Source organism: Drosophila montana, unplaced genomic scaffold, assembly GCF_035044405.1.
Source record: "Drosophila montana isolate Dmon_TW-CO22-7 unplaced genomic scaffold, ASM3504440v1 contig_2397_1, whole genome shotgun sequence".
Classification (NCBI taxonomy): domain Eukaryota; kingdom Metazoa; phylum Arthropoda; class Insecta; order Diptera; family Drosophilidae; genus Drosophila; species Drosophila montana.
The window spans coordinates 244962-263008 of NW_026997278.1; the positions used below are offsets into that span (position 1 = coordinate 244962).

Below are 18047 nucleotides of genomic sequence, written 5' to 3' on the forward strand. Positions count from 1 at the left end.
TTGTTCATAAATGTATATTATTATTTTATAGAAGCAAATAAACAAACGCAATCAATAAACATTCATATATGTATATCGTATATATTCAATCATATGCATACATATGTATATGTATATGTATATGTATATGTATATGTATATGTATATGTATATGTATATGTATATGTATATGTATATGTATATGAATATGTATATGTATATGTATATGTATATGTATATGTATATGCATATGTATATGTATATGTATATGTATATGTATATGTATATGTATATGTATATGTATATGTATATGTATATGTATATGTATATGTGTATGTGTATGTGTATGTGTATGTGTATGTGTATGTGTATGTGTATGTGTATATGTATATGTATGTGTATGTGTATGTGTATGTGTATGTGTATATGTATATGAAAATATGTCTATGTATATGAGTATGTGTATGTGTGTGTATTTTTATATAGATATATGTATACACATATGTATATGTATGTATGCGTTGAATAGAAGATTAGCATGTCGTAAATCGTAATCGGATTACAAATTATGAACTATAATATATGGTATTATATCTGATCAATTTCAGAAGTCTGAGTAAGGCAGACCTTCTGTCGCTACTGGGACCCTTGAACAGAGGACATTTGAGTTTCGTTGAGTATTCGAGGCTTGGCTCCAGCCACGAGCGCTGTTGTTAAAGCATTGGCCAGGGCCAGGGGCACGCAATTGATGAGATTCCGGACTATATGCATTCTGTCCATAAGCGCTTAATTGTGGCAGAGTTGAATTTGATGGGGTCGATGCAAAAGGTGATCGTTGGATATTATCAAAACCTGCACGATTGCCGATACCTCCAGATGAGAACGGAGTGGGGGATGCATTCCGCACATTTGTATATGCTGGCTGTTTGTTTACATTAAGATATCGCTGATTCGATGCACCCGCATTTCTTTGGTCGGATTCTTGAAATTTGGACAACTTGTCAAATGACAACGGCGAGGGACTAAAGTTGACCTGTGGTCCTGCCTGGACGGAGCCTGGGGGCACCTTTTGGTAGCTCGCCGGAGCATAGAGTTGTTGCTTGGGCGGCACTGATGAATATAATCCGGATGTGGGATTCGAAATAGGAAAGCCACTTGGTGTTTCACCAGCATGAGATGTGTGATATCCTTGGGAAAAGTCGCCTTTTGTTGGGCCTCCAAAGTTAGATGTTTGTTGCCGATGATCCCCTAGCTGTACTGGCGGAGGTGCGTAACTTGCCAGTGAGATTTCCTTAGGCACATATAAACCTACAGGAAAGTAAATCAATTAAATCAAATAATATATTAGAACTTATTGTACAATATGTTTGTAGGAAAAATACTATCACATCCAAATATTCATACAAATATACATACACACGTTCACATATTCACAAACATACAGGTATATCCAAATAACACTATGCAACAAATCTAGCCTTTGTTATCTATAGCTGTAGCTTTATATTATCGATCTGTATCAATATCCGAGTCGATCTAGCCATGTCTGTCTGCCTGTCCTTATGTCTGTCTGTATGTATGAGCGCGCCGACCTCAGAACCTCCTCCCCGTTTCCAAAAAATCGATATCAAAATGCTGTTTTTTGAGCAAATCTCTAAAGTTGTAGTCACCAAGTAGTATAAACAGTTCAAGTATCTTTCGTTTTTTAGTTTACCGCTTTAAACAAAAATCGAGAAGGAAGGGCTATCTTCGGCACGCCGAAGATTTAATACCTTGCAGACCCAACCTTTTCATAATGCTCATTGTGATTTGCCCGTATCTTAGAAGCACAGCGAAAATAGTTAATGTCGAGTATGGTTAAGATATCGTGAAAAACAAAAAAGTTTTCCATACAACTTAATATTCGACCGATCGTTCCTATGGTTCCTATATGATATAGTGGTCCGATCTTAATAGGATTTTGCATATATATGAAGAGCATAGTAAATCAAATAAATACCGAGTTTGGTCAAGATATCTTGAAAAACAAAAAAGTTTTCCATACAACTTAATTTTCGACCGATCGTTCCTATTTCAGCTATATGATTTAGTGGTCCAATCCAGCTGGCTCCGACATATGTACTGCGTGCAACAAAAAGAAGCACTTCTACAAAGTTTCATAAAGATAGCTTTAAAACTGAGACTAGTTCGCATAGAAACAAACAGATGGACATGGCTATATCGACTCGAATGTTGATACTGATCAAGAATTTATATACTTTTAACCATTGAAAAACTAGCTATTTCTTCGTTTGGGGACCACAGTCTATCAAATAAGGAGGTTTGCTATAGGATCAAGAGATTAGAGACTGGTCGAATATTTAGAAACAGGTCGCACTCGTGTTCAACAAATATATATACCTTATATTGTTAAACATATTGTGACAAAATTGTAATACAATATACAGATATTTATGTGAGCACATATATTGGAGGATATGAACAGAACAGAAAGTTGGAGTGGATGCAATCATGCCTTTTGTTGTAGGTCCATCATCAAAATTTCTTTCACTTTGTGATTTTGAATTATCGTCAATCGAACGCCTTTTTTCAGTTGTAAATTCGCATCGGTTTTGGTTTTTCTGAAGTCCTTCCTGTTCTCGCAAGGACTGTTGCTCAAATGAGAAAATTAGTTCACGCACATTAACTGGATCAGTTACTTCAGCGATACCCTCTCTTATATCTTCTTCTTTACATTCTGATAATTTCGCATTATCTGGAGCTACAATCTCAGAGTCCGTATTCCGTTGACCAGATGCCGCCTCAGGCATGCCATAATTGCTTTCTCGGTTAAGACGCAGCCTTTGCTGTTGCATAAAGCATTTCTGAAATTGTTCTAACTGAAGTAGCCTATGTTCGATTTCATCGTTAAAATAGTTGCTTGAATTATTAGTTAGATGTACTACGCTCTGATTAGCGCCATAGACCTTTGGATCTACGAGAACATGTTCATTTGAGTAATAATATTCACTCATATCATCAGTATTCTGTGCTTCACATTGTTGCCAATAATACTCTGAAATATTTAATTTGGCATTAACAAAACAAACGAAATCGCAATATATACGTTCACTGACTTTCTTTTAAATAAAAAAAAAAATAATAATAATTGGGGACTTCTTTAGGACTAAGAGAATCAAAATTCGACTTAGAATTACGCCTAAGGATGCAAGATTCTCAAATAAGAATCTATTTATGATATTTTGTTGTAATATTAAATTTAGCATTGACAATAAACTATAAATTAAAATAAAACGAATTGGGGATTTCCTTTTAAGGTACTTAGGACTAAGAAAATTAAAATTCGAATTAGAATTAGGCCTAATGATGCAAGATTCTTAGATAAAGAACTTATGATCTATTTATGCTATTTTGTTGTATTCTTATTAGATGAATAATTAATAATTAGTTTGAGCTCTCACCTCTTGGTAGTTCAACATTGCGACCTCCCCAGCCTTGGGCCACGCTCGGCTTGTATGCGAGTTCTCTTTGTGGATTGCACGGCTGTTGATTGGGTTGGCTTTGGCCGCGAGTCTGCGGCAGCTAAAAGCAAAAGATTGTGATTAAAATATATATATAGCATATAGCATACATATACCAATATTTCAAGTGAATGGAATAGAATGACTAACATTTTTATACGGATCCTGTACGTTGTTCGATGGAGCATAAAGAGAGGCAGGCTGACGTGACGGCAGCTCTGCTATTGAACTGGGTGAATCGGTAAGGTCTTGATTGAAATGCACAGGTGACGCTTGAGAGGCAATCGGTGTTTGGTTCTGATATCTGGAGTCCTCCAAAAATGCTGCGCTCGCCGAGCCCGTCTGGAGAGCAGCTTCCCAGGGCGATTTAACCACCTGAACGCCGGGCTTTGAGTATTTCTCGATGAGCTGATCCTGGTGAAGATTCAATTGAACCCGATGCTTGCCAGCATCCGAATAGGCGGGCAAAATGCTCGGCGAGGTTGCCGGTCTTGCCTGATATTGTTGGTAATCTGGAATACCAGATGGACTGTGAATGCCGGCATTTGTCTCGTCGACTACCCAATTTTCAGCCTTTCTACGACGCTTTGCAAAGAGCTCAGCTCCTTGATGCCGATGTTTGTATATATGCATATACATATATATATTTTTATGATCGTTGTTGTTGTTTATAGAAGAGCAGCAAGCAGACCGAGGCGGCGATGGCGGGCAAAGCAATATTTGTTTGTGGTACATGTTATTAAATAAATTAAATTATTAATTATTTAATTATCAAGGAACCTTTCAAAACCAGCAATAAATCAACAAAATTAACAAGTTTGTAAACGCAGCGGAAAACAAAACAATTCTTTACCTAATTTATGATTATGTGAGCGTGTCTGTGTGTGTGTGTAATTGTGTTATTGTTGTACTTAAAAATAGTTATTGGTAAATGTAATGGTAAGTTGTTTACCTCGGCCTTTATGCAGTTGCAGCGCAGTTATTAGCTCAGCGCAATTGTCAGGTGATAAAAGGCCAGATTCAACATTTATTGATTCTTTCAGTGAGTTATAATCGCGCATTTGTCCTCGTGGATTCATGACTAGCTTTAATGGCATTTTTTCCAGCTTATTTAAATCGGGCTTCAAAATTTCTTCCGTATTTTCTTTACTTAACGAGCGTGTTTCAATAATATCATCTTCTTCTATTTCTACAATACGATATTTATAAGTTTAAGTAAACACATTTTTATACAAATTAATCAATTACTTTTTTTACTTTTCTTTTGGACACACAAGGAAAAGGATAATCATTTACTATACTTAAAGGGATTACTGATTCCTATTGACTTGATTACATAGAAGGGAATAATAATAGAAGACGATAACGTTAGTAAGGAATATAAAAGCTGATAACATACATAGATCCATAACGGAAACGTATGGAATCAATTAAAATACTTATTATGTCTGTGCAATTAGTAAAGGCTAATTTTAAAATGATTCATGCTTTAATATTTGTGTACTTTATGTACATATGCATATGGATATATAAATATGAGTACAGTATAAATACCCTATATCTTCCCTGCCTAGACAGTCGTCTATCTAGTCTAACTTCATTTGGTTTCTTTCTATTTAAATATACATTAGTCTTTACTCGCAGTAGCTTAAAGTAGCTTAAATTTGCTTGCAAATGTTTCCAACTTAAAATAGCCAAAGTTAGCTACAAAATGGCTGAATTGGCAAAACTGACCGCCCCAAATCGCACAAACCTATGCCTCAAACCAAAATGTTCAGATCCCTATACTATATACCTATATTAAATTATCCTAAACAAGAAGTCTTATTTCCCCAAAAATGCTTTTTATGTTCTGGATCTTCATTTTACTCCATGTTGCGATGGCATAATTAAAGCCACACTAACTAATCATAAATGTAAGTACACCAAATTCTGTTTTTACACGGTTTGAAAATACAATTTGTTTTATATTTTTTCCACGATTTTAAACCATTTAACATGATTTGAAATTGTTTGGGTTTCGATTTTTTATGTCAAATTAAATTATTCCGAAATATGTTCATATCACAAGTTTAGGTGAATTCCCTTTTTGTGTCAGAGCAATTTTTAATATTTTCTGAAGAAATTTTTGATAGGCGAATTTGTTTTTCCAACTTTACGTTAAGATAAAAGGTCAGCCAAAAAATCTTTTATATTCATTCAGTTATTTATATTTTATTCATTTTGAATTGAATAACCTATTCGTTTTGATAGCAACAAAGCTGTTTTACATAATTGTTTTCAGTTCCTGAACTTACTTACTTTCAAGCTTAGAGTGCATATCTTTTTATACCCTTGCCGAGGGTATTATAATTTTGTCGTTAAATGTGTAATGCATAGAAGGAGACATCTGCGACCCCATAAAGTATATATATTCTTGATCAGTATCAACATCCGAGTCGATATAGCCATGTCAATCTGTCTGTTTCTATGCGAGCTAGTTTCAGTTTTAAAACTTTGCAGAAGTACATATGTCGGAGCCAGCTGGATCGGACCATTATATCATAAAGCTGCCATAGAAACGATCGGTCGAAAAGTAGGTTCTTGTATAAACAACTTTTTGTTCATCTAGATATCTTGACCAACCTCGGCATTTATTAGTTTTACTATACTCCCTCCATTTATGCAAAATCTTATTTACATCGGACCACTATATCATATAGCTGCCATAGGAACGATCGGTCGAAAATTAAGTTGTATGGAAAACTTTTTTGTTTATCAAGATATCTTAACCATATTCGACATTAAGTATTTTCGCTGTGCTTATTAGATACGGGCCAATCACAATGAGCATTATGAAAAGGTTGGGTCTGCAAGGGTATTAAATCTTCGGCGTGCCGGAGATAGCCCTTCTTTCTCGTCTTTCTTTTAGTAACTGTGCTTGTCTAAATGCACATTACACATGTATGCGATTTAATAAAATAAACATGAATCCTTCTTCTTAAAATATCCTTTTGTTTTTCTGTTTTTCACTAATTTTTATAGGTTTAAGAGATAAGGAACCAATCACATATTATTGGATACGATCAATGTCATTTTGTACTCGGTTCTTTGTCCTGGAACCAATCTACCGTGTAAAAACCGAATTAGGTGTACAGGTAGCAATGTTTTTTTAGACAACGAACAGTTTCCATTTGATGACCTAAATGATGTATATAATTATGTACATACATCGTATTAGAAGTGTACACGGATAATAGCTAGTAAAATAAGAGGACCTTATGCATGCAACAAGAGATCGATCTATTACCTTGGCCAGAACCTTCGTGAACCCATTTAACTGATCGTTTTTTGCGATTCACATACATTGATTGACCCTTAGAGGTGTGATTGCTTATGTCACTCAATGAATGCGATATTCGGCGAGCTAGCTCAACCTGGTCCTCCACGGTTGGATGCAGTGATGGCGAATAAAATGCTGATGAGGCATATAGCTTTCCTATTTTGAACAAATTCAAGTTAAATTCAATTCAAAGTATTGTTAAAGTGGTGCTTAAAAGGCGATACGTAATCCACAATGATTCCTAATTAACATGAAAGCATTAAACCATTAAGCAAAAAGCGAATTTCAGATATACAGATATGTATACAGATATGAAATATATATACATACATATATCATGTAATATTTGATGAAGATGATTAAGGATATGTGTGGTTATACTTTTGCAGAAATGAAAAGAGCTTACGAATGTAGAAGAAGGCTTCTGGATTGGGTAACCGCCGTACATATTTAACATTATAATTTTATTTTATTTTACGTATCACCTTTTTTTCAATTCAATTGATTGAATATTTATTACTTACGGTTCTTTGGCAATATTTCGGGTGCATCTGTAGCTGGAGTGAATATTTTGCGCAAATCTACAGTCCTCGACAAGTTGGATGATTCCTATTTTAATTACATACACATTCATACACTTGTTTCTAAATTCAATCAAATTGTATATTCAATGAACTTATATTCGAAATTCATATACTATGTATGTATGCTGACATTCGTGTATATTGTGATTATATTATCCCATTCATATCGGCAGATATGTACATATATATGTACATAGGTGTGGGATGCCTTTTGCAACGATCTACGTACATTTTTCCTTTGCCACAGTTTTGTGCTCAGTTCGAGCAAAATTTGTTTCTTGCTTTCATCATAACGATCGCTAGGTCGAAAGCCGCGTTTCCTTTCAATTGTACAATTGTTACAATTAATTTGGCCATGTGACCTTTCCACTTCACAAGAATTCCATAAAGATTGGGATAGGCCCTTAATATTGGACGTTGAAAAACCTTTTTGCATTGTTAAACACAAATTGGACTCGTAAACGCCTTCGCCTTCGCCTTTCTCACAAATAAAATTTTCTTAACAGATTCATCCACACACACACACACACACACACACACCCCTATGTGTGTGTGTGTGTGTGTGGTTGAGTATATAGTTGTCTGTGAATGATGTGTGCATATATGAGAAGCTCTCTTAAATGCTAATTATAGAGATACTCGGAGAGTGGGTAACAGATCACCCAAATGAATTTGAATAGCACGAGTACCACATACAAATGCAAAGACAAATGCAAATACAGATACATATATACATATATATGGATACAAATATATATAAGATATATACTACATGCATATGAACGTGTAAACTGAGTAAACAACGAACAAAATATACATACTGTACATATTTGACATTAGAATGTGAAAGTGTACAATCATGCTCTTATAATTTGAGATGAACGCGTTTTTTACAGACAGAGGGCAGGACGGAAAGACGAGTATGGGCAGATCGGTAGATCTGCTCATCGATCTGATTCGGGGGGATATACCTGAGATGGCGTCTCTCTGTTACAACTTTTGTAATGCCCATTTAACACATTTTCTTTGCGTACAGGGTATATACAAAAAGGCAGCCCGACCGTGTTGCTTGATTTTCTTAATTAGGATGAGATTTTTTTGCTTTGTGCTCTTAGTGCTATTATGGCCTACCTTTTTGTCGTATGCATCTTCTTGGTGGCCATAAACCTTTGTGTAATCCTGTGCTACTTTTGGAGCTATCTCCTCCTTATACTCGTTGTGGCTCTGGAACTGCTTTAGTTGCTGTTGCTGTTGCTGTTGCTGATACTGTTGCGCCCTCAGCTCCTGTTCCTTCAATTGATTTTGCTGATACTGTTGCGACCTCAGCTCCTGTTCCTTCAATTGATTTTGCTGATACTGTTGCGCCTTCAACTCCTGTTCCTTCAATTGATTTTGGGCGAACAGCTTTTGTGCTAATAGTTGTTGCTGTTGAATCTGGTTGGCCAACTCCTTTTGTTTCTGGATAAGTTGCAGCTCCTGTTCCTTAAGTTGCGTTATTTTTTCCTGTGCTTTTATATTTATATCAATGTCCGATATAATGTTCTCTATTTGATTATTAATATCCTTCTGAAAGATAAGCGCAAATGGTAAAATTTTAAAAGCAAACAGTTTGCCCCTATCCAATGGGTATTGATTGGCCCACAGTTTTGAAAATCTAGATTGTAGTCGAATTACTATTCAAATTTGGCGAAAATAATATTTAACAAGTAAAAGGTTCTAGTCGGGTCCTCCCAACTAGGGGATACCCTGAACCCTCTTCTTCCAACAGGCGATAGGTATAAAATGAAATATACTATTCTAGAAGATACATGTCGATTTTTATCGATTACTTGGAAACGGGACAAGTTATCGATTATCGGAAACAAACTCGATCTGCGCATGGACTAGGAGGGTCTACAGCTAAAATTTCAAGTCTTTAGCTCTTATAGGTTCTGAGATCCTTGCGTTCATACACACGGACGGACGGACGGACGGACAGACAGACGGACATGGCTAAATCGACTCGGCTGTTGATGCTGATCAAGAATATATATACTTTATGGGGTCGGAGATGCTTCCTTCTGCCTGTTACATACATTTGCACAAATACATTATACCCTGTTTACCCATTTTCAATGGGTTCAGGGTATAAAAAATAGTTCTTACAATACGGAATATTTGTAAATGCAACACAAATATATCAAATATAGTGTAATTACTTACATTCGCGTTGTTTGCTTTCTCAACCGAGTCTTGGGTTTTTTTCACTTCTGCGGCGGCAACAACAACTTCTGGCTGGCTAACTATATGGGATTCGTCTTGGTCATCTTTATTCTAAAGAAATGAAGTTGTTAATAATAATAATAATGTTAATAATTGGAAACACATTTGAATGTTCGCTCATCCTCAGGTAGTTGGCCTAGTTACTTGTTAGAATTCAAAACAAATGAAACAAAATATATATTATCCATAAAATAACTTATTTAAAGTTATAGATTTTGTATATAAGTCTATAGTATATAGTATATAAGTTAACGAGCATTTGCGTTAAGTATTGGAATACGCGCTAATATTATAGGCAAATAAAAGGTTTTATACTTTTTCAATCTTGGCCTCGGTCTTGGTCTCTTCTCCCAACTCTTCCTCATCAGACGTACTGTCACCCTCTTCTGATTCTTCTTCTTCTGCTTTCCTCTCTGAAAGGCTAACATTTTGCTCAGCGGCATCCGTAGATATATCTGGAATACTCGATTGCGAGCCACTTTTGTTGGTATTATCAGCGGTTTCTGTAATCGGCTTCGATTCCGGTTCGGGCTTAACTGGCTGCGATTCTTTAGTTTCGGCTTTTATCTGGCCGTTTTCAACACTGGATACATTATCTGTAGTCTTTGTTTCCAATCCGTCTGCTTTTTTGGCTACAACAACTGTTGATGATGTCGTTTCAGTTTCCTTTTGAGTTTCAGTTCCCTCTCCGCTATCCTTTTTTGTAAGAACGACCGTAGTCGTTGTTTGGGTCTCTGTAAGGGGAGCTTCATCGCCATTATCCTTTTTGGTCGTAACGATTGTAGTTGTCGTTTTGATCTCTGTATGTGACTGACTCTCAGTGCTATCCTCTACACTAGCCACTTCCTCATTTTCATCGTTAGTTGTGCCAGTTGCTTCAGTTGGGACATTTTCTTTCGACTCCTTAACCAATTGCGAATTTTCGGTTTCACTTAATTTCGTCTTAATGTTAAAATGAAAAACAATGACACGTTATTGAAAGCATTTTTGAAGGCAAGCACTTATGCACTTATGCACTTATGTAAAGAAAGCAATTGGCAAGCATCGTTATCAAATTGGATTGCATTTAATTGAAAGCCAGAATCGTCTATAGATGGCAGCGCATATCCTTGGTGACATTCAAGAAATCAATAGTCTATAGATGGATGGATATACATATTAAACTGCGTGTCCCGACTGACTGTCTGACTGATTGGTAAACGCATAGCCTAAACCGCAAGAGGTTCGAATCTGAAGACGGCAGGTCGACGGTCCAAATTCAGCAATCAGTTTAAATTGTTAGATTTGTTTGGGTGAACGCGTGCGTGTTGGCGATATGACCGGCGGCTTTGTATTTGTGCGACGTTGCATATTATAACAAGTTAGAGGTTCTAGTCGGGAGCTCCCGACTAGGGGATACCCTGAACCCTCTTCTTCCAACAGGCGATAGGTAAATAAAAAAGATAATTGATATATAAATGTTATTCCAGAAGCTACATGTCAAGTTTGGTGATTCTAGCTCATATTATTTACCGAAATTTCCCAAAAAACAGGATTTCGATATCGATTACTTGGAAACGGGGCAAGTTATCGTTTATCGGAAACAAGCTCAATCTGCGCATGGACTAGGAGGACCTACAGCTAAAATTTCAAAATTTCTTATAGGTTCTGAGATCCTTGCGTTCATACATACGGACAGACGGACGGACGGGCAGACGGACAGACAGACGGACATGGCTAAATCGACTCGGCTATTGATGCTGATCAAGAATATATATACTTTATGGGATCGGAGATGCTTCCTTCTGCCTGTTACATACATTTGCACAAATACATTATACCCTTTTTACCCAATTTCAATGGGTTCAGGGTATAATAATAAGAAAATGTGCCTAACGTTGGGCGCCATTTTCCTATTATTATATTATGTAACGAATCATTTTCTTATTATTATAATACTCCTTATTAATTTAAGTGGGCGATGCCGGCAATTGTTTCCAGTCAATGGTAAACAAGTTTGAGAGCCTTTAACTAAGAGATACTCCGTACTAGTAGTAGGCAGTTTGGGCATACAAAAAATGCAAATTTGTATGTCTTCTACACCCATTGATATAACAATCGGAAAATAAACAAAGAAATTATTTAAGAATGAATTCGGTTAAGCACAAGTAAGAACGTTGCAGTCGGGTAGAACCTACTTTGCAATACTCTCTTGTGCTTTTAGGAAATACGGGGTCCGACCATTTGTGGCGATTAAATTTTAAGGGAGATCATCAGTAAAAGCTCTGCAAAAATTGGTCAAACTAGCTCTTACATTGGGTTAGATATAGACTTTTCCAATTTAGTGAAGTAGAAGTGGACAAAAAAAAAACCGAAATACATGTTTTAAGCGGGTTAACACAAGTAAATATTCGAAATTTGAAGTCTTCATTGGCATCGAAACCAATATACCCCTTTCTTCTCGCGGGCAGAGTGTAAATAAAATATGGCAAGTACTTTGTAAAATGAAGTTGATGAAGTTTGAGTTATATGAATTGTAAAGTAATTGATGTGAAATAAAAAATTTTAGCTTTTGCACTTACCACAGCTTCAGAATCCATTATAAAAGATATTCAAAAAGGTGTATCTAAAAAATGTTAAAAATAATTAGAATAATTAAAGTCTATATTAATAAACTTATAAATGCCGAGTTTGATCAAGATATTTTGATAAACAAAAAAGTTAGCTATATGGTATAGTCTGATCTAGAATATATGTATATACTTTATGAGGTCGGAGATGTCTCCTTCTATGCGTTAAACATTTCACGACAAAATTATAATACCCTCAACAAGGGTATAAAAATACACTAAAAGATTTATAGGTCTTTCATGTAATGCCCATGTTTGTTTTATTCGAATGATATTTTAGCAATTCATGTAACAAATACATAAATACATATATATATATATATATATATATATGTATGTATGGAGTGAGAAAAATCGATCAAATGAGCAATTGAACATATTTGATATACACATGCATATAGAATATATTAACAACAGAATATATGTATGTATAAAAACATTCTATATTATTCCCACCTGTTGACACCGTTTATTATTTTTACGGTTTTGTTTTATATGTATGTATGTATGTATATATGTGGCTCATATGTACACATGTATGTGCATGATCTTTCGGCATATGTGCGCATACATACATGTATCCGTTTAAGCAAGCACGCATACATATTTACATATTCTAAAATACATACATATATTAAATGCATACATATTACATAGAAGACATTTACATATATAGTACTTGGTTGGATCTAAATGCTCGTAAATATAAATTGACATTTATATAAACAGGTTGGTATTTACAACTGTAATCTTATATAACCATTTGTTTATCTGCATGCATATACATATTTTTTAAAAGACTTTATTCACGTTTTAATAGAAGATTACTTAATCAGCTTGCTTTAACTTACCACTTCGTAATTTTGTTTCAATTAATTATACACGTACAACGCTGCACAGTCTTACCTAAATTACGCGGTCTAAACTTGTGTAAGATAACAATAAAATTAAAATACCATCCGGACTAAAATAATAACCTCGAATGAACAAAATATATCTACATACATATGGATGGATGTATATGCCGTTCGATTCAAAGAATATGAGTGCACATTAAAGATAGCGTCCACACTGTCCACATTCTATTTTTTTTCTATATTGCCAAGTTCCCGCACATTCACAATATAGTATTATAACATATACATATGTAGTTATATATGTATATGTATATTCATACATGCATACACAGCCACATGCGTAAACATATAAACATACATATGTATAAATTTAAATACATGCTCGATATGTTTATTTAAATACAGTCCTATATTAAAAGCCGTGCACACACAATCGGCCATATGTGCCATACATACATACAAACATACATTCACACATACATTCATACATACTACATGTTCCTATTTCATACAGATTTCGCTCACAATGGCTTAAATATCCATTTTATTGGGCATAAATTTACAAAGACACAATTGTCTAGTTTAGACTATTTAATAAGCCAAAATGTATATACATACATATGTATATACATATGTTAGTCTCTTTTAATGCCTTCAATTCATAATAGAATGTCTTTTTTAAACATTATAACTTATTTTTATTCGAAATATAACTTAATTTATTTAAAATTGTAAGTGTAATATAATTGAAATAAAAATGTGTCTGTTCATGACATATTCGTTGCCCATAGCTTATTTAGTGCCTGATAGCGAGCGTTGATCCTGTTATTTTTCCGCCTTGCTATTGGAAAAAAAAATACACATAACTTCAAAACTGTTCGTTTAGTTTAAATAGAAACAGACAGATCGCAAGGCTTTATCGATTTGGTGGGTTGTAACAGGGTAATATATGTATATACTTTATGGGAACTAAAAATGTATATTACCAGCGCGTACTTATATATTCTTTAAAAAATATCCGTCAATTGTTGTTCAGAGTTGCAACAATTTTGCTTCAAATTTAATTTAACAGCTGATAGCCGATTCCAAACAGCTGTCTCTCAATAATAGCACTATCAGCATTAAGACCTATCGATTTTTTCTTCACAATCAGAACGGTGATGATGTGCGTCAGATTAGCGTCGATTTTTGGTACTTGGAAGGAAAATTAATCGCTCACTTTTAACTGCCATTATTTGGGTTTTTAAGCACAACACGAGATAAATTTAAATGCAAAATTGCAAAAAATTCAATTATATACTGTCTACATTCATTTGTTTTTGAATTGCAGCTTCTAACATGGATAAACCAAGGGGTATCTTAATTCAGGGATAATGGCCCCGAAAACCTTACAAACACGATCAAAGCCTATTATTTCACCTAACCAATCTTGAAAAAATTATAAAAATCTATCAGCACGTTTTTAAGATATTGTACAACAGTTCAACAACCTCGTTGCTAGCCCAACACAAAATAGCCGCAAAAAAATAGCCTTGCCTTTTAACCCTAATATCTTTTCTTAGGAAAGATAATGATTTAGGAAGACTAACGCATTAATTCTAAACAAATCGATCAGCAAGTTTTTTAGAAAAATAATAAAATGTAAACACACCTCATGTTTTTCATTCAAAAGGCTTATCGAACTACTAGCTTCAACGGGAACCGAACCGCCGCTTGGAATCAGTGTTGAATAATTGTATGCAGTATTGAGCGGGAACAAATTAATTCAAATTATTTGTGTTCATGGAAAAACTGAACGGACTCTTAATGTGTCTTATCTATATGTTGTTTGCTTAGTGCTATAACTAAACAGACAACATGAAACTTAAAGAAAATTTAAATTAATTAGTTTCGAAAAAGGATTTATATAGCAGATTTTTTTTGCTTCTATTTATAAATTTAATCTTGATATAAAGTATCCGTAAAACCAAAATACCTGGTGTATGTATATTTAAATCATTTTTCTGTAAATTTCATTGGCGCCAAACTTTTTGATCGAGCACCAGTGCAACGTTGTGACCAGTGTTGCAAATCATTGGAAACTCACCAACACACGCACAAATCATTTTACCGGTGCGCCTTTTACTTGGTTATCGAAAAAATGAACGTGGAGTATGGAGCTGAAAAGTCTGAAGCTGCCGTTGTTGGCACCACAATTGGCATTAGAGAGCGTATTGCATCTTTTACTGATCCTATGCAAACACAGTTTGGTACGCCACCCGATGAGAGGCGTGTGATGCGTACTCTGATGAACCTACGGAGGACAAAGAGGAGATAAATCAGTCTGCTGACATCAATGATAATACCTTTACGACTCACAGGGAATTGCCCATGAAACGACTTGGCGATCCGCCTGAGAGTACGATCCTAACACCGAAATGCAAGAGGTCTCTGGTTAGGAAACATTACCGAAAGACACCAGCACGTTAAAGCTCAACTCTAGCAGATGAAAATAGTGCAGATGAATACATTTGTGTTCTCAGTCTTCGATAACAAAGATCCGATCCCCTTTACCACCGAAACTTGCTATGAACGTGGTTCAGCGATGCTGGAGCAGAAGAAACAAGTAAGCCAACAAGTAAGCCAAATGAAACTAATTTAATTAAATTCCAAAATTCTTCAGCGTATCGCAACGGGCAAGAAGCAAAAGAATCGCTTGTGCACTGCTTCTTTGTCTACTTGCGTCCCCAGCCACGCCACTGCAGCTTCAGTCGCAACTATATCTGTGTGGGATAAAAAGATTATTAAAAGTCTGCGAGCCACCATGCAGGCTATCGAGCATGCCATACAAGTACATGCGCCTAATCCTGCTGGCCCGGAAACTATCCGTAAAGACTAAGCACCAGGCAAAGTCGGAGAAGTCCGAATCACCATAATCCCAAACGTATTAGTTAGGTTCACAGAATCCAATGTATATATTTTTCTTCAGTTATGTTTTTAAGTTTAAAATTTCTCTGAATTTGAATTATTTTTGCATTGAATATCTTGTTACAAATTATTAACAATTACCCGTAGTTTTTTTTCTTTAGTTATGTTTTTGTTTGAATTTGAATTAATGTTCATTGTAAATTTTGTTACAGATGTTATATTTATGCTTATGTTATGTTTTTGTATAAGCTAAAATAAAAAAAAAAACAAATGAATGTAGAGAGTAAATAATTAATATTTTTGTAATTCTGCCTTAAAATTTATTTACTTTTGTGCTTATAAACATAAATAAATTCATTTAAAAGTGAGTAGTTCCGTAGCCGATACCAAGTACCAAAAATCGATGCTAAGTCACCGCCGCTAATTTGACGCACGTCTTAAGTCGTTAAAATACGATATATCGATACACAATCAGCATCCCTAAACAAAACTGTGGCAATGTAAGAACAAACACAAAAAAAATGGGGGCAACGATGGTGAAAAATGGAAATTTATTGGATGCCTTGCCTTCACAGGTAGCCCATATAGCATATTTAATGTTTATATATAATCAATGACAATAATAATTGCAGGGAACTCTACACGTTGTAATGCTCGGCTTGGATTCTGCTGGCAAAACAACAGCACTATACAGACTTAAGTTCGATCAGTATTTAAACACAGTACCCACTATTGGATTTAATTGTGAGAAGGTACACTATTCAAAGAATTGCAAAAGAATGAAGTCATTAATTTGTTTTTGTAGGTTCAGGGAACTTTAGGAAAGGCGAGGGGTGTTCACTTTCTCGTTTGGGATGTGGGTGGACAAGAAAAGCTTCGGCCGCTCTGGCGAAGCTATACTCGGTACGTAAAACAGATGTTTTCTGACAACATACACATGTATACCTATCTATATATACATGCTAATATACCGCGAATACAATTCAATGTTTATTTTGTTTACATATGGTAGAGTGCTATAATTATGCTATAAAATGTATTTTATTGAAATTAATTCAATTAATATTGAACAAAAATTGTGTATTTTACTAGGTGCACAGATGGAATCCTATTTGTTGTGGATTCGGTCGATACGGATCGTATGGAAGAGGCAAAAATGGAGTTAATGCGAACAGCCAAATGTCCAGACAATCAGGTATTTTTATTGAAAACAAAGCGAACGACCAAAATGACTTAAGACCTGTTCTAAATTTGATTTCAGGGGGTCCCTGTGCTTATTTTGGCCAACAAACAAGATCTACCAAACGCATGTTGTCCCAAGGAACTGGAAAAGCTCTTAGGATTACATGAGCTACACAATCCAATTTCGAATATATTGAGCTCGACCTCAACTTCAACAGGAAACATTGTCGGCTTTTCCACTTCAAACCAAAGTTATTCTAATCAGGGCACAGCAACCCAGATGGCACCTGATGCGGACAAGTACAGTGAAAGACACGTATCGTCAATAAAGGTCACATTTCCACATCAACATTCGCAACATTCGCATTCCCAAGCGGAGTCCAAGAGTAAAGACTCCAGTTTGCCAAACGATGCTAAGAGCAACGCACCTCATACAACATCACCAACAAAGAACAGCTCCCAGTTTACAGTTAAGCACAATAACATCAACGCATCCACGCAAATAAAAGGCTGGTACATACAGCCCGCTTGTGCTATTACTGGCGAAGGACTACAAGAGGGATTGGATGCTTTATACGACATGATATTAAGGAGACGTAAAATTAGCAAGTCTTGTAAAAAGAATAAACGGTAATATTGTTTTTAATATAGAATTTTAGAAATTAAAGTCTGCTTAGCACAATTAACAAAATGTACACGCACTAAAACAATAAATATCGCATATGTACAAATATCCGAAATGTGGATTTTTCGCAATTATCCATAAAATTTTTTTAAAAACAAATAACAGCAAGATTAGTTTGAATGCGACGCAAAATTTCTAC

The 18047-nt window shown here is 35.2% G+C and overlaps 2 protein-coding genes and 1 long non-coding RNA gene across 11 annotated transcripts; 2 read left to right on the forward strand and 1 right to left on the reverse strand.

Annotated features, from left to right (window-relative positions):
- Positions 1-13344, reverse strand: LOC135427916 (uncharacterized). Of its 9 annotated transcripts, XM_064681655.1 has the most exons (13): positions 13283-13316; positions 13129-13197; positions 12230-12273; positions 9984-10610; positions 9609-9719; positions 8538-8972; positions 7347-7431; positions 6790-6978; positions 4453-4689; positions 3651-4105; positions 3441-3561; positions 2495-3034; positions 1-1287 (listed from the first exon to the last, which is right to left on the reverse strand). In XM_064681655.1, the coding sequence occupies exons 3-13, from the start codon at positions 12245-12247 to the stop codon at positions 584-586; spliced, it is 3522 nt and encodes a 1173-aa protein (XP_064537725.1). In that variant the 5' UTR covers positions 12248-12273; positions 13129-13197; positions 13283-13316; the 3' UTR covers positions 1-583. The 9 variants fall into 9 exon arrangements, with proteins under 9 accessions (XP_064537725.1, XP_064537726.1, XP_064537724.1 ...); XM_064681656.1 differs by having other exon boundaries at positions 8538-8969; positions 13129-13330; XM_064681654.1 differs by having other exon boundaries at positions 13129-13329.
- Positions 13345-15219: 1875 nt separating this feature from the next.
- On the forward strand, positions 15220-15651 carry LOC135427873 (uncharacterized). Its single transcript, XR_010436153.1, has 2 exons — positions 15220-15383; positions 15495-15651. It is a non-coding gene; the product is annotated as an uncharacterized LOC135427873 (long non-coding RNA).
- An 807-nt stretch (positions 15652-16458) lies between these two features.
- On the forward strand, positions 16459-17956 carry Arl4 (ADP ribosylation factor-like 4). The gene is made up of 5 exons (XM_064681533.1): positions 16459-16616; positions 16674-16793; positions 16847-16944; positions 17134-17236; positions 17303-17956. The coding sequence occupies exons 1-5, from the start codon at positions 16563-16565 to the stop codon at positions 17855-17857; spliced, it is 930 nt and encodes a 309-aa protein (XP_064537603.1). The 5' UTR covers positions 16459-16562; the 3' UTR covers positions 17858-17956.
- The last annotated feature ends 91 nt before the right edge of the window (positions 17957-18047 follow it).